General features: G+C 40.8%; 2 protein-coding genes across 6 annotated transcripts in view; one reads left to right on the top strand and one right to left on the bottom strand.

Moving 5' to 3' along the window:
• Positions 1-1,803, top strand: part of RARS2 (arginyl-tRNA synthetase 2, mitochondrial) — a 28,225-nt gene extending 26,422 nt beyond the window's left edge. For 2 of the 4 annotated variants that reach the window (XM_083377275.1, XM_083377276.1), the window contains exon 21: positions 1,674-1,795. In XM_083377275.1, coding sequence (XP_083233401.1) covers positions 1,674-1,695 — 22 coding nt within the window. In that variant the 3' untranslated portion in view covers positions 1,696-1,795. Of the gene's footprint in view, positions 1-1,673 lie in introns of all 4 variants that reach the window. The other 2 variants (XR_014494200.1, XM_083377278.1) reach the window with 2 other exon arrangements.
• SLC35A1 (solute carrier family 35 member A1) lies at positions 1,078-16,829 on the bottom strand. Of its 2 annotated transcripts, XM_083377571.1 has the most exons (8): positions 16,630-16,829; positions 12,993-13,170; positions 9,763-9,922; positions 8,562-8,714; positions 6,797-6,863; positions 5,418-5,594; positions 3,899-4,033; positions 1,078-2,033 (listed from the first exon to the last, which is right to left on the bottom strand). In XM_083377571.1, the coding sequence occupies exons 1-8, from the start codon at positions 16,643-16,645 to the stop codon at positions 1,903-1,905; spliced, it is 1,017 nt and encodes a 338-aa protein (XP_083233697.1). In that variant the 5' UTR covers positions 16,646-16,829; the 3' UTR covers positions 1,078-1,902. The 2 variants fall into 2 exon arrangements, with proteins under 2 accessions (XP_083233697.1, XP_083233698.1); XM_083377572.1 differs by lacking the exon at positions 12,993-13,170 and having other exon boundaries at positions 16,630-16,788.
• Positions 16,830-17,105: the final 276 nt, after the last annotated feature.

The raw sequence follows: 17,105 nt of genomic DNA, 5'->3' as shown, positions 1-17,105 counted from the left end.
TTTACAATTTTACTTTTTCTTACTATGATACAGAAAAAAGTATAGAGGTGCACAACAAAAGATTTACTATGAGGTTTCTTCTCTCTGGAGAACAATTGCTAAAAAAAGATAATAACTTCTATTTATTTTTCCCTAATCTCTGCTGGCTTCCACATTTGGTTTCTCTGAACTTATTCCCTGGGTTTGTTGTCCCTTTTTTTTTTCCAAACGGCTGATAAATAACTGCAGGTAGTCCTTGACTTAAGACCACAGTTGAGTCTAAAATTTCCATTGCTAAGCAAGACAAGTTGTTAAGTGAGCTTTGCGCCATTTTCTGACCTTCCTTGCCACAGTTAAGTGAATCACTGCAGTTCTTAAGCTAGTAACACAGTTGTTAAGTGACTCTGGCTTCTCCATTGACTTTGCTTGCCAGAAGTTTGCAAAAGGTGATCATGTGACACACACACACCCGGGACGCTGCAACCTTCATAAATACCTGCCAGTTGCCAAGCATTCCAAATTTTGATCACGTGGACCATAGGGATGCCGCAATGGTCGTATGAAAAAGTCATAAGTCACGTTTCGCAGGGCCATTGTAACTTTGGACGGTCATTAAACAAATGGTTATAAATTGAAGACTACCTGTATACAGCATGGGCAGGTGGTATTCAGAGTCTACCTTCCATTTTCCTTTCCCTCCCCCCCCCCCTTTCATATTCAGCTGTTGTCAGAAGGTTTTGTCTTGCCCTTCCCTCTCCAAAAGTTGGGTGAGACACTTTTATAACATCACAATGACATCCTCCAAATTCCGGGCAAAGTAGGACCAATCATTTCATTTAGAGTCAGACAATCTGAAACAGAAAAAAATCTGCTCTGTTCATAACCAAATTGGAAGTACGGGTAATTGCACTTGCTGGCTTTAAGGTTAAATATCACTTCTTGACATCTGATTTATCAGATTCTCATTCAAGCCTTAGTTTGATTGATTTACAGAAATTATGCATTTTCATTTCTTCAAACTTCATTTTAGAAAACCGGCTAAAAATATTTACCTCTCAACAATTTCAGTAGAAAAGTAAGTTGACAAAAATCAGTAGATATAAACCTAGATGATATTTAATCCATAGCATTTGTTCCCTTTCTCTAAAACATATTTAATCAAATATTTTTTTAAAAAAAACTAACACTGCACAAGAATGTATGTATTTACCAGTTAATTCATTGCAGGAGTAAATGTATGTACAGTGATCTATCGCCTTCCTTTTTGCAATAGAAAATTCTTAAAAGAAATCACAGTATTTTTTTTCTTCCTGTGGTCTTCCAAAAAAGTAGTGACCCCCGGCTTCAGGATATTAAAAAATAAATTGCCATTTTCAGTTTTAAAGCTCCAGTAATAGCATTCTTCCATCTCACAACTGTCTCTGCGTTTTTCCTATTGCAACAATGATTTTTATCGTTAAAGCAAGTACAGTGCTTGGCTGGATCTTCATGCCAGGTATCCATGGAGAAAAAGACACTATTCTTCCAGTATAATTTTATGTTGTTTTGGTCACATTTAAATTTGAATTACCCTTTCCTTGCAACCACAAGCATTTCTGGCAACAAAGCCTACATATAGTGTTATAACATAGGAGTAAATTCCATGGCCATCTCTCTATTTATGTATAACAGTGCCTCCCATTCCTTCTTTTCAGCAAACGGCATCTTCAATTGTGAAAGACCAACGTTTATGAGGAAAATGAGATTCTACGGATTAGCGAAGAATCTTCCTCCAGTGTAGATTTTCATCCAATGAATAACTGACTTCATTTTCAGAAGTTTTCCATGAAGAATTAAAGTCTTTTCTTTCAAAAAGAGAATTGGGGGTGGGGACAGGCGTACACATTGTCTCCTTTACTTTTCTATTCTTCGTGAAGACAGACGTCACACGGAAGTAAAATTCCCTTTTGACGTTTTTGTTTCTACTGGCTGGATTTTGGTTGTATCCTGTCGAGGCAGTCCGTACAGATATATTGAAACACAGACAAGCAGTGTCCCCAGAGAGAAAGTTATAGCTGGAAGGGAAAAAGAAAGCACACAGTTTAAAGTATGCCGGTCACAGCCTCATCACTGAAAATAAGAAATCTGGTTTGCGGCTTTAGATTATGAATTCTCCAAATGTTTAATCGGTTGTGTTTCACTGCTGGAAAGTAGTTTTGATATCTTGCTACACTCCATTTTACAGCTTCTTTGGGAGGGGCGTTACATTAGTACATACAGGAATACCTCAGTACTCGACTGCTTCAAATCTCATCAAATTTGGTACTCAATGCATTTTGACGTAAAAATGTCTGGTACTCATCATCTGTTTAGTACTTATTTATTTTTTATTTTTATTATTTTAATTCCATTTATATCCCGCCCTTCTCCGAAGACTCAGGGCGGCTTACAAGCTTAGCAGTAGCCTTCATTCTATGTATATGCCTGCTTGTTAGGGCTTTCACACACACCCCAAGCGGCATTATTACAAAGTCAGCTTAATTGCCCCCAACAATCTGGGTCCTCATTTTACCTACCTCGGAAGGATGGAAGGCTGAGTCAACCTTGAGCCTGGTGGGATGCGAACCTGCACTAATTGCAGGCAGCTGGTGTTACTTAAGGAGGCATTAGCCCATTGCTCCACCAAGGCTTGATGCACTGAAAAAGGAAGCAGGGGACAGCCACAGAGAGTGGACAGGAAGTAAACCAGGCTGGGAAGATCCCTGAAAAAGGAAGGGACAGCTGCAGAGGTCAGACAGGGAAGTCAACCATGCTGGGAAGGTCGCTGACAGGAAAAGGGACAGCTAGGAAGTTCTTCCTGGCTGAAACAAAAAGTTACCTCGTAAATCACATGGTTTATTTTTAGTACTCGCTGCACCTCCCAGAACCAATTAAGGATGAGTACCAAGGTACCACTGTAACTGGAAACTTCCATTTTAAATTTAAATATGACTGAGACCTTAGGAAGACTGAAAAATTCTTATTCACCTTCACTTCATGACTGAAAGACTAAGCATCAGCTTGCTTATACAGCTAGTCCTTGCTTAACGACTGCCTCATTCAGTGACCATTCAAATTTATGCCTTGCTGAAAAAAGTAACTTCACACTCAATGCCTACATTTATGACTTGCAGCTCCTTTAGTTATGTGAGCACCACTGCAGTCACTACAGTACATGTTGTCCTGTGCCTAACCTGTTATTCTTTTTTCTCCTCCCTTGCAGAATAGAGATTGGAAAGGAAGGGATTACAACAAAGTAAGCAAGCATACAATAGGGACTGCACTAAGCTGTTTGCACAATATACTCATGCTTTGCTGGCACCAGTGCATTGCTTTCAATGTGTGTTTCCCCATTGTGTGCCTGCTAACTCTCTTGTAATCTCTTGCTCTCCAATGAATGTAAATCCAAACATTAATTCTCTTCTGGTTAATCCCAATGCCGGGGTAAGCATTCCAAAGGGTGGGGGAAAGAAATGCACAATCATGGCCATCTAATTTCTCTAAGAGTCTGCTTCACTTAGCAACAGATTTGTTGGTCCCAGTTGTGGTTGCTAAACAAGGACTACCTATATGAGAAACCACTCATTATTTCATAACAATCTTACAGAAAAATACATTTCAGTGGAATCAATGAAATATGATAAAAATACACTATAAACACATAATGTTTGATTGGGATAAGGATCTGATCACTCTGGAAAAATAATTCAAGACGATAATCTGGCCATTTTCTTTGGGAAACTGCATAAATAGTACTAGCAGAAGAATAAAGCTGAAGATTATGAGCAATTTAAACCATGCAACCACGGTAAAGTATCAATGATTCCATGAATACCTATTCCATGATATTGTGGATCATAAATGATTTAATGAAAACACAAAACGGTCCAAAGCAACTTACTGATTTGTAAACCAAAGAGAAGGACGGATGCAACCGTAGAGAGTACAATGGCGGCAGCTGCAGAAAAACCTTTCAAAATGTTGTCTGTATATTTAACAACAACCGAGGTATAGAGGCCCCCAACACTGGAAAGAACTAGGACAAAAAAGAGATGTGCTTAGGCCCAATACGTTCTGACATGGTAGAAAGAACTATTATAGCATTTGTTTAGAAGGATGAGCAAGAGGATTTCATGTCAAGTACTATGCCTGGTTGGCATAGTCTGTACCACGACTTGAAGATTATATTTGCAGTTGATAATAGGTATTCACCCCATAACCACCCAACCTGATTTGGAATTTAAACAATGGATTGGCATGGGGGGGAAGGGCTTCTTTTTTGTTTTATTGTTTAGCTTCCATACACCACAGAGGGCAGGATGGGATAACTGGAGGAAACAGAACTAAAAATAGAGCTTATATCAGCCTTGCAAGGTAGTCCAGGCAAGAAGCACACCCAGAAGTACTAGCTCTTTAAGTTATACTAACAGAATCTTGCAAAACTGAAAATCCCCACATCTTTGCCTTTATACTTCCAAGAACCTTGGGAGGGTCTTTTCTGATTTCTTATTTCTCACCCTTATTTCCTCTGTGGGCTAAGCTACCGCTTGCCTGATTGCTGCCTAGTCTGTGGCTCTGCCTTCTACCTCCCAAGATCATTCCCACATGAACAAATGAAAATTAAAAGAATTACACCTTATTTATGCTTGAATTTTGGTGAATACTAGGAGAGTTAGTAAGAAACTGGACTTTGAGCTTCGCAAATCTGTAATACAGCTGTTTTTAATATTATGTTCATCTTCCCCAAAACAAACTATTGAACTTTGGCACTCCACTTTGGCCGGATTTTGAAAGGCACCGAAGGTTACCCTCCTTAGCATATTTGCTTATAACATGTCCCAAAGACCAGGTAGCAATTAACCGTCAGCCTCCTTATAACCCACCTACTTTTCCTGTAAATTTATTTCCACATTTCTCTCCCCCGCTCTCACCACTTTGGATTTTGGCTGAGGTGGACGGAAGTTAAAATCCAAAAGGTCAGAAAGGTGCCTGTTTACCAACCTCCACTCTATAATTCACAAGCTGTGTGAGTTCAGATATCAGCTGCATGTACACCTCAGCAGTTGACTGTAGCGGAATTAGCATTCGTTAGATTTCTTGTATTCTACAGATATAATAGGCAAGTTTCATTACAGTTCTAGAATAAAAGGGATCTGCTTCTACAGGCCATCCCCACATATTTCTCAGTCCTGCCCAACAGTACTGAGCAGAAAGGAACTGTGATGTGTATTCAATTTATATTTGCTACTAAATCTAATTAAATCTAAATTTGACATTTAGATTGAAGTCATCCTTTTGGATAACGTTAAAAATTACTGCCTTTCCAACACATTCCCATATTTGAAACAGCACTTCTGGCATTGCTACAAAAACATCACAAACTGGGCAATTACAAGTTTGAGGCCAAACCCAGTACTTACAAATGACAAACCAGACATATGGCGTATAGCCATAAAAAAATCCTTTCTCCATTACTTGAACACCTTCGGCTGTGTAAACCCCAAGCAACGTTACTGCAATTCCGGAGAGATACATCTGAATGTTCCTCACCCATAAAGATGTATCAGAGCTTTTTAGTACTTTCTCAAAATACACTCCTGAAAGGAAAGTGACAAAAGATTAGCAAGCTACCTTGGAAAAGAAGCTAGTCAATCAATTTAATTTAAAGATGAATAGATTATTAGACTTTTATGGTTGACTGTCAAAGGCAGGCTTCCAGTTGTTTTTAAAACAACATGTAAACCCTAGCTAAATCATAACTTCCCCAGTGACAGTATAGAAATACAGTATTATCAAATATTTCTAGATTGTCATTTTAATGTACACCACTTTAATGGTACCCATTCCCAAGCTAGCAAACTGCAAGATAAACTTCCTAGGCTTCTTCAAATTTTGCAAACAAAATGCAGAGATTGGGGAAAATCAGTACAAGCAGTCCTTGCTTAACGACCATTCAAAATTACAACCAATTCCCAAATGTTACAACCTGCCCTCAAAATTACAACTGCTGCATCTCGTCCCCCAATCATGCGATCATATTTCATGTGCTTGGCAACTGGCTCATATTGAACATCTGCAGGTCCCTATGGTCATGACCACAATTTCCAACGAGCAAAGTCAATGGGGAAGCTGGTAGGAAATAGCAAGTCCCTGTTATGACAAGCCTTTCCTTAGGTGTCTTGCAAAGAAGCTGACAGGCAGGTCACAGTTACGGAGCACAGGTGGGCTAGGTGAGTGGCAGAAGTGCAGTAAGGCATGCAGATGATCACAGCCATGTGTCACATTTGCAGTAAGGCAGGGACTGAGCACTGCCACATGCCACAAAGAGGGCACATGGGCAGTCACCACCACACTGAGTGAATATATCAGAGCGTACAGCTAGGCACTTCCATGCATGAATACAATCAAACATGTTATTGGGCACTGCCACACAGTGCAGATGCAAGCAGGTGGGGTCTGGGCACTGCAGAGTGCAATGAGGTGCAAAAGCAGTGGGAATGGGAGACCTCCTCAACTGGCTTCTTCACTGATTTTGGATAATGAAACTGGCAAGAAGTCCCGTCATGTGAAGTCCTCATTTAGTGAACCACAATCCTCACTTAAGAATGGCAATGGGGACTGCCAGGATTGTCATCGCTAAGCAATGTGATTATGTGGCATTGCATATTAAAACCTCACTGATGAACAATGGAAATTCAAGTCCCAATGACTATAAAGCGACAGCAGTAGTACAAAATAGGAAACAAGAGTTATCAGATAAGCTAATACCATGGTTAACATTCTGTGTTTTAGCTATTACCTGCAAATCCTGAACACAGAACAGCAATTGCTATCGCTCCAAATCCTAGCAGTGGATTCTGTTCCACCTAAAGATGTAATAAAGAAGAAAATCAATTTATTTATCCTCTACTAGTAACAATGACTTCTCAAAACTTAGGACAGCAATTTATTAAGCCAGAATACTTTTCAGCAACCCTGTACTGTTTGCCTATGAGTTGAACTGCAACATTTGATATGCTGCAAATATATAATCTCCAGAAAATAAAGTCAGGTGCCCAAACCTTCTGGACTAAAGGAGGGAAATGCCTCAATCACTGCACACAGATACCTTATTTCTATGTTTAGTAAGGTTTGTTTTTCTTTAGGTCCTTTAGCTATTTTCAGTTGCATTACAATTAAACAAATAAGGGGCATATCATCTGCCTACAATCTATCTTCCGAAGAACACAGCCAGTGTTTCTGACGTTAACTGAATTCTGTTAAAGAAGTAATAGAGAACAAATCTGTATCCCTGGTTCTGGATGAAAATACTGCCAATTTTGTACACAGAGTGGAAGTGCAGATATATTTTGTAGATCTCACTCAAGTCCCAAGAAATTCGATGAATCCAATTGCCCAGTAAGTACGCACCAGATTTGGATTTTTTCCCCCCCACCAGATCTCACTTTGCATTTATGTAACACATAAAGTAGCTTATTATGATCTCGGGCAGGAATAGGAAACCTTTGGGTGTATTGGGATTAGCTTATTTCATCAGACTCTTAAGCTAAATTCAGAAGCTTTTGCCATTAATTCAAACTTATCTGTTTCTTGCAAAAGAGAGTCGGGAAGGAGGAAACAGTGGAGGCAAAAAGAGGGAGGTCAGAAAGAAAAACAAGCGCTGCAAAGTAGTAATATAAGAACTTCCTGGAAGTTCTGAAATCACTCCTTTCTCATTTCAGCCCCCATAAAAATGGTGCCGGGGGATAGCTGGCCTCTACTGAGAAAAGGGGGAATGCTCTTGTCCTAGGCCAGGGGTAGGCAACCTTGGCTCTTTTATGACTTGTGGACTTCAACTCCCAGAATTCCTGTGCCAGCCATGCTGAGGGGAAAGGCAGTTTCCAAGCTGAGCCATGCTGGCTCAGGAATTCTGGGAGTTGAAGTCCACGAGTCATAAAAGAGCCAAGGTTGCCAAACCCTGTTCTAGGCCCTCCGAAACTTACCCATGTTTAAATATTAAAATACAGGTAGTCGCTCATTTAGTGACCATTCAAAGTTACAACGGCACTGAAAAAAAGTGACTTATGACCATTTTTCACACTTAATGACTATTAAAGCATCCTCATGGTCACATGTTCAAAATTCAGATGCTAGGCTACTGGTTCATATTTATGACGGTTGAAGTGTCCCAGGGGTCATGTGATCAACTTTTGCGACCTTCTGACAAGCAAAGTCAATGGGGAAGCCAGACTCGCTTAGCAACCCTGTTACTAACTTAACAATGCAAAAATTCACTTACCAGCTGTGGCAAGAAAAGTCATAAAAGGGGCCAAAACCCACTTAAGAAATGTTTTACTTCGCGACATAAATTTTGGGCTCAGTTGCAGTCGTAACTCGCAGACTACCTGTACAGCGAAAACTATGTAATTCAGTGCATGTCGGCTTCTGTTAAAATATTCAGCTAAGGAACACAGGTTTTCAGATCGTTGTTCCCCCCAAAAATCTGCTGGTTTTTTTTTACAAGCTACCATTTTTGTTTTCTGTAAGAAAAAAGGAAAATAACAGCTCCCAGGCAGAATGCTTACCTGAACTTTTGTAGCCTGCGCTGGTTTCCACTGCACAAGTGTGACTCCACCACACAGCATAAACACTGAAAACCACTGCAATCGACTAAGGGTGCGGTTCAGCATCAGGACAGTACATAAGGCCGTGCAGGGGATTTTCAGCTGATATGTCACCTAAACCATCGAGTTTGAGATGTGTTTTATTTCGGAAATGCATAATCCCATCTATATAGCACAAAAAAGCCTTTCAAAAATAGTTTTTAATATAGAAAAAAGCAAGGGAAAAGGATTATTATGTCATTCAAGTGATGTGGAGACTAATATTGCTCAATGTAATTTCTGTCTTAATTACCTGTAAGTAACCAATTATATCAACTTTGATTGCTGCAGTGCCACTTCGATGCGATGTGTTTTGCAGCATTCTACTTAAACGCCAAGTATAGTTGTCACCAATAAAGACGGCACATCCAGGCCGTCTTTAATTTTGTATGTGGCATTAAATACCAGGTAGCAAAGATAATCATTTGCTTACCTTCCCAATGTTTCAACATTTGGTACTTTCCCCTGTTATTTTTCAGTAATGAAACTTTTAAGACCACCCATTGAGTTTCCAACTTCTCTCCTTACCACATCAAAAATTCACACAACAATTATGGAGCACTTTACCTATGGAAGATTTCTATGCTTCTATTTCAGAAGCATATAGCTAAAAGGGTAAACTATTTCGGCTGGAAAATTGTTGAGTTACAATGCCACCCTTCTCGCAGTGGCACTGCTGTTCGTCTTCCTTGTGTGCCAGGTAACCCTAGACCAGGGGTAGGCAACCTCGGCTCTTTTATGACTCATGGACTTCAACTCCCAGAATTCCTGAGCCAGCATAGCTGGCTCAGGAATTCTGGGAGTTGAAGTCCATGAGTCATAAAAGAGCCGAGGTTGCCTACCCCTGCCCTAGACACTGTAACCACTGACTGAAGAACACCCATATGTGTGTGGCTGTGGTGATTCTCAGTCGTGGTTGTCCCAAAGGTGCTTTTTTCCAAAAGACAACCAGACTTTGTTTTTCCTTGACGATGTTTCGCTTGTCATCTAAGAAGCCTCTTCAGTTTCAGGACAGTACATTTCGCTTCTTGAAAAAACACCTTTGGGACATCCACATGTGTGTGAACACCTGCTTCTGGCTGACATGGCAAAGGATTCAACTTTGGAACATCACTCAAGTTACCTGATAAACTGCTGCATCCAAATTGCTGAGAGCCAGGAAGGCCATGTTATTCTGAACAGCATACACAACTGAAGGAACGCTTAATTTCAATAATTCTTTAGGACTGCCTAAGACATTTTCCTTCAAAGACACTGACAATTTACCCAGGCTTCCAGTCTCTCTGAGGAAAATAAAAAGGAAAATGTTTTAGGAGAAATAGGACTACTACTACTTTTCCCCCCCCCCCATATAATTTTATTAATAATTATAAATGATCAGAATAAAAATGAATACAAACCGCAAAAAATACAAACAGAAAAATACAAAAACTGCACTCCTAAGCCAGTGTACAAAGAGCAGTTGGTCTACTCATGAAGAACACCTGCCAGGAATCACATGGATGATCTTAATCATCTCTTAATAATGTGAAAGTGAAAGCCAGCAAGACATCAGCTTGCCACGGTGCTTCAGAAAGTCGGGATTGCCACTTCTTATAGTAGGGAGGTAGAGGCATTATACAGGTAGTCCTAAACTTACAATAGTTCATTTAGTGACCGCTCAAACGTACAAAGTTGAAAAAGTGACTTATGACCGTTTTTCACCCTTATGAATGTTGCAGCATTCCCCATGGTCACATTCAGATGCTAGGCAACTGGCTCGTGACGGTTGCAATGTTTTGGGTCTTTTGTGGCAACAGGGAAGCTAGAATTCACTTAACAACCATGTTACTAACTTAACAAATGCAATGATTCACTTAACAACAGTGGCAGGAAAAGTCATAAAATAAGGCAAAGCTAGCTTAACAAATGTTTTCACTTAGCAACATAAATTTTGGGCTCAATCGTGGTCGTAACTCAAGGACTACCTGCATAGGTTCAACGTCAGCCTATTTCGGTCTTTGACCAGAAAGAGGCCATTGGAGAGGCCTGTGCTCAGAACCTTCCCCCCTCCCCCCTCGTTTCCCAGCAGTTTCAATGAAAACAATTCCATCTGAGAGGATCCTGATAGAATTGCACTTTGTTAACATGCATTCATTAACCAGGTGATTCCTGAGAAAGTACCAAAGGACAGGACACTCCTTAATCTTTCCTGTCAGACGACTTGGATCGGTCCTCAGTAATTCTGACTAGGCCTGCCCTGCCCCTAAACATCTTTCCCATTATCATCCATTATGGTGAGAGCCACGTTTGCTGGTGCTCCATCCATCATGTATGGAGCCTGGTTCTCTGTGCAGGAAAGAGGGGGGGAGGCCAGGAGAGATACCACCTTCTCCCTTTTTCACGCATAAGAAAAAACACAATGTCCTAGAACACAGGTCGGCAACCTGCGGCTCCGGAGCTCTTTGAGCCATCCCATGCGGCTCCCAGGTCTCCTCCCTCTTTTTTTTTTGAAAAAAAAAGTGGCACTAAAAGAAATTAATCAATTTAAACTTCTCACAAAAAAAACTTGAAGTTTAAATTGATTGGTTGGTTTGTGGGACAGCCCACAAACGTTTGTGGGACTACCCACAAACCTCTGTTTTTTTTAACTGCACTTGGCAGAGTGGAGGAAGAGACGGGAGAACTAAAAAGGTGAGTAGGGTGGAGTTTTTCCCGCCCTTCCTTCTCCTCGCCATGGGAGAAGGCTCGCTAGCAGCCTCGGCAAGGAGAAGGAAGGGGCGATTTTCTCCCCCCCCTTCTCCCTTCCCGTGGCTAGCAGCCTCCTTCAGAGAATCCTTCAGAGAACCCCTTCCCCATCCCCTCCTTTTCAGATTTTTTGTTTTTTCCCCTTTTTATCTCTTTGATTTTTCTGTTTTTCTTCTTCTTTTGCTTATAAATGAATAATAACAGTCACCAAATGGGAGGGGCGTTTACTCGTTCCCAAGCAGCTGAGGGGAAACGGTCTTGGAGCTGCTCATAGCCACCTGTGTGCAAGGCTGGCTTTTTAAAAAGGATTTTACCTTAAGAAGCTGGGTAAGGAGGCGCAGGTGGGGCTGCCAGCCCCAAGGACTCGGGTAGGCAACCTTGGCTCTTTTATGACTTGTGGACTTCAACTCCCAGAATTCCTGAGCCAGCTTGGCTGGCTCAGGAATTCTGGTAGTTGAAGTCCATGAGTCATAAAAGAGCCAAGGTTGCCTACTCCTGCAATAGCTTATCAAGGTAGGAGCTCAAATATAAAAACAACACAGGGTAGCTTAAACATGGATTTCACCCGACATGTGGGCTGATGGAACCAATCTTAGAAGTAGGGACACGTGGCCAGTTGTTAAACTATTCTCTCACCAGTCCCGCCCAGGGTTCCTTTTGGTACCTAAATCCAGTTGGAAGAAAAGTAGTTTCAGGGAATAGACTGTGGAGACGGAACCACATTCTTATCGCTGATATCACTGAAGAATTAATAAAGCTCATTATAAATCCTTTACACTAGCATTCTCCAACTCATTGCCCTCAAAATGCATTTGGACTGTATCACCTCCATCCATCATAGCCATGACAAAGGAGGGCAATTTGAGTTGCTGACCTATATCCCTAGAGAGTAAAATGCTGACTAAAGCTACTCCATACAAAACACAGAATACACAGGGAAAGAAAACCAGGAGAGTTTGTACTTATATGATGTATCTAAGCATCAGATGGTAATATATCATAGCAAGAGAACAATTATTATTGTTGTCTAAATATTGTCATGACTAGCAGTCTACGTGTGCCACAAAGGCAACATAGTACAATATGCTGCAAATTAAAGAGCAGTCCTGAAGTACCACTAAATAAAGACAGAAAGTTATAAATTTGTAGAGAGTGCTTTCAGATTCTTTTTGTTACATGAACTCTACATCTGCCTTGTTCAAAAGCTTTAAGGAAGTCATAATTGAGCAATAACAGCATGAACAAACTGCTAATCTTTAAATGCCCTCTTGCAAAAATACAGGATCTTTTTGAATGTTTGCGAAGAATCATGCCTGCACCAAATCACTTTGGCCCAAGTTTCAGAATTTAATTCACACTAACTTTCTGGCCTTTAGCCAGAACAATGAACAAATATGAACATCTATTTATTAAGCTGTTTGGGAGAAAGAAATCTATAACAAAAACTCAATCCAGAATGTTCTTATTTTCTTTGAAAATAATCTTCTGCTTAAAGAAGCAAATCTAATACAGTACATATGAATCATAACAGGAACTATGGGAGGGGTTTTTTTAAAGGAAGAAAATAAATCAGAAAAGAGCAAATAAATTTACCATCTGACTATCCTCACCAGTGTTCATACTTACTTTGCTAAGATGCCCAAACTTAGGAATAATTTGATAACTTCTGTAATGCAAACAGCTGTGGATGAAAAGTACAGAACTGCTCCGGTTGTTCTTGTATATCGCAATGCTACTGTATATGTTGCAGCCACTAAGGTCATCACCGTCAAGCAGTACAACTTAAAAAGTAGGCTGACATTTTCTGGGAAAACAAAAGGATCCCTCTATCAAATATAAGAGTTAAAACTTCATCTTCAACAGTCACAAATAAGACCACATGAATCACCTTGATCTTAAATACATGGCTGGGGAGGGGGGGAAATTCTAGATACCCCAGCAATGATGACAGCTAACCATCTACAGAGGAATATCTGGTAGCCATTAGAGCAGAGTTTCTGAAATGCAGCAACCTAAAGATGTGTGGATTTCAATTTCCACGGCTGGCTGAGGAATTCTGGAAGTTGGAAACTGCCAGGTTGCAGAAACACTGCATTAGAGGGTGGTGAACAAATCTTCACAGGCATCATATATAACAATTAGTTAGGTTGGTCAGGTCTGTTACACAGTGTGCACTGAAACAACATTTCCTTATGTCTAGGAGTCAACCACTATTTTTTTCCCACGGCATCTCCCACCTAAATAGCCTATTTGGGAGGGATGCAATTTTGTGTCTCACTCTTACTTGTATGCCAACCAACCTAAAACAAGAGGGTGGGGACCTGTTTCAAAGTGAGCTGTCCTGAAGCAAAAAGTGTCAGATCTCCATGTCTTTGGTGTGGTGGTGGGGGAGGTGAATTTAAGTAATTGTTGACTCAGGCAACTGCCTGAACTATTCCCTGGAGTTTTTCTTGGCAAGGATTTTTGGAAGTGGCTTGCCCTGCTCTCCTTCCTACGTTGAGAAAGAGTGACTGGCCCAAGGTCACCCAGCTGCTGTGTGCAACTGGCTCTCCTCATGTCTCTAGTGATTAACAGCAGGGTAGCATCTCATAAAGATACATCTAGCTCTACCCAATTTTTCAGATACAATAATTTTCTGGAATTTTATTTCTTTGTACTGAATGATTTTGTTTTAATAATTATATAAGAAGTTAAGAATTAAAAATCCTGGCAGCATCCAGTTCCAGCTAATGATTTAGAACTGGTACCATCTCTCATTGTCAAGGAAGACTAGTGATGTGTGCCTTAGATCAGGGGTGTCAAATTCGCAACGTCACGTGACATGTCGCGACATATCATGACTTTTTCCCCATTGCCGGAGCTGGGGTGAGCACGGTTTCAGCATGACGCATCCAGCCTGGCAGTTTGACACCCCTGCCTTCAATTCTTTGTTTTACTTCTACAAAGTTAGTTTGTTTGGTTTTTTTTTTGTATTCCCACAACACTGTATACATAGATCATTATACCATTATTCTAAGACAGCTTTTCATTCCCTGTCACTCAAACATTTATTCTTTCAAGGGAGTTCCACCTTGTGTAAATATTGCTCCAAGGTATTACAGGTTATACTTTGCAACCATATAATTTATGCTTAACTTTTAAAGATAAGATCTCATTTACTTCAACATGTGGCACATGAGACTATCTGCAGCAGATACAAGTATCATTCAGTGCAACCAGGTGATGAACAGTACCATTAAACATTTTTCTTCCTTTGAATAGTAACAACGAAACTTACTTTTCATATTATTGGGGGTATATTGCTTATTCTGTTTCCAGGACAGAATGCAAATGAGTTACATAGGTAGTTAAATAAAATGCCAAGGCAGTTAAATAAAATTAAGAGAAAGACTTGTTTAACTATTTAAAACACTAAATTGCAGAGATACAATGGTATAAGAGCCATGATGGCACAGAATGTAATATTGCAGACTAACTCCCTGCCCACTGCCAGCAGTTCGATCCTGACTGGCTCCAGGTTGACTCAGTCTTCCATCCTTCTGAGGTCAGTAAAATAAGGACCCAGACTGTTGGGGGCAATATGCTAACTCTGTAAACCATTTAGAGCAGACATGTCAAACTCATGACGTCACATGACGTCGCATGACATATCAGAGCTTTTTTCCCATTGCCGGCAATGGGGTGGGCGCAATTTCCTGGTGACAAGTCCGGCCCGCAGGCCAGCAGTTTGACACCCCTGACTTAAGAGTTTAGCACTATGGTATATAAGTCTAAGTGCTATTGCTAAAACCATATAATGTTCTAATTTACCTTTGACTTTAAAATAGCATTGCATATTTATTGCATACTTCATAAAGTTAATTCAGTTTTTTTTTAAAAAAACTGACCATACTATTAACAACCTTCCCAAACTACTAGTAAACTAAAGCTTTTCTTCATATATATTAAACCTTCATATGAACATGCCAGAAACTGGATGAATCTGTAAAACGTGAACCACTTCCAACAGAGAACTATTAGAAGTAGATCTAAATTAGGGATTTACATGGCACAAATCTTTGAAAGCAAGACATATCATAGTTCTCTCAATGAACTGAATTCAATGAACAACTTGCCTACTTCTTTCACCTGTGTATACATGTCCAGATCATTGTGAAAATTGTCTTCATTTTCTATAATTTCTAATATCAAATCTAATTTGGTAATCAAACTTTCATTCCATAGCTAGCACATATGCTTCCAAACTAAGCTTCTGTGTTATTCTATTATTTCAGCCTGGTCATATGTAAACAATAAATCATTTGTACATTTGGTATAATCATGCCTGACAACAGAACCAGACCTACCATTGCAAAATGACACAGATACATAAACATGCATTTACTTGATTGAAAACAAGAATGGGAGAAGTAGTCATTAGATCTGGATATCACTTGCACAAATTAAGCATCATTTCCATAGAACACATACAAACTTTCCTCTCAACAGCTCTTTAGACTTATTTTAGCAATGCGGACCGGACGTAAAAAGGCATGTATTTTTTCCGTGCCTAAAGGCTCTTTAGGGAGAGATACTCCAACCAAACCGGTCAGTCCTAGAGGAGATCAACCCTGACTGCTCTTTAGAAGGCCAGATCCTGAAGCTAAAACTCAAATACTTTGGCCACCTAATGAGAAGGAAGGACTCACTGGAGAAGAGCCTAATGCTGGGAAAGGTTGAGGGCAATCGAAGAAGGGGACGACAGAGAATGAGGTGGCTGGATGGAGTTACTGAAGCAGTAGGCGTGAGCCTAAATGGACTCCAGAAGATGGTAGAGGACAGGAAGGCCTGGAGGAACGTTGTCCATAGGGTCGCGATGGGTCGGACACGACTTCGCAACTAACAACAGCAACAACTCCAACCAAATCACTCCAACCATTTTTCCCAAGATGGGACCAGGTATGTTGGACTTCCAAACCTATCATTCCCAGCCAGCATAATTAAAAAGTCCAATACATCTGAAAAGCTTGGATTGGGAAAAACCTGTTACAGGGCAACGGGACAGCTATCCACAGACAGCAGAAATGTGTGGCAACAAACCGATCTCCGCTTGCGCCTTATAGAAACTAATTTAGAATTCTCCCCCCTCCGCCCGCACGCGGGGCTGCCCAACCATTAGCCCCAGTGAAACGGATCGCTCTCTTTCCGCACAAGCGTTCAAAGCGGAGCCGATTCGGAGCAGCCGGTTTTTGCGACTGGAGCACCAGCGGGATCATTAGCTTACCTTTCGGAGGCGCCATAGTAGCCACGAAAAGGAATCAATTGGCGAGCAAATAAGCCCGCCCAGCCAATCAGTCCCCAATTTACCATAGAGAGCTATAAAAAGACAACTAGAGGGTCCGTTCCGGTACTCATCGCTCCGACCCTGCCGCCGGAAAGAGAAACAGACCGAAGCTTTCCGTGGAGTTCCTGGAGGGTGTCAATTGTCTGTTCCAGGAAGTGGGTGGCATTGGTGCTGGCAGAGCTATTTCTTAAAGGGACAGAACGCCAGCAAATTTTTATTTTTAACATAAAGACAGACTTCAGCTACTGCAGGGGTAGGCAACCTTGGCTCTTTTATGACTCGTGGACTTCAACTCCCAGAATTCCTGAGCCAGCTTGGCTGGCTCAGGAATTCTGGGAGTTGAAGTCCACGAGTCATAAAAGAGCCAAGGTTGCCTGCCCCTGAGCTAGTCCAATTTAGCAACTTTAAGACGTGAG

Source organism: Vipera ursinii, assembly GCF_947247035.1.
Source record: "Vipera ursinii genome assembly, chromosome: 1".
In the NCBI taxonomy this organism is placed as follows: Eukaryota; Metazoa; Chordata; class Lepidosauria; order Squamata; family Viperidae; genus Vipera; species Vipera ursinii.
Note: the sequence above shows the minus strand (reverse complement) of the source record. Positions and strands in the feature narration are given on the sequence as shown.

What these genes read in the sequence shown, in the direction of transcription:
- SLC35A1 (XM_083377571.1), bottom strand. An exon ending in TCTGTGTTCAGGATTTGCAG is followed by an intron (nt 5,595 to 6,796) that starts GTAATAGCTAAA and finishes CTTTCCTTTCAG; the next exon opens with GAGTGTATTTTGAGAAAGTA. An exon ending in TCTCTTTGGTTTACAAATCA is followed by an intron (nt 2,034 to 3,898) that starts GTAAGTTGCTTT and finishes TTTCCCTTCCAG; the next exon opens with CTATAACTTTCTCTCTGGGG.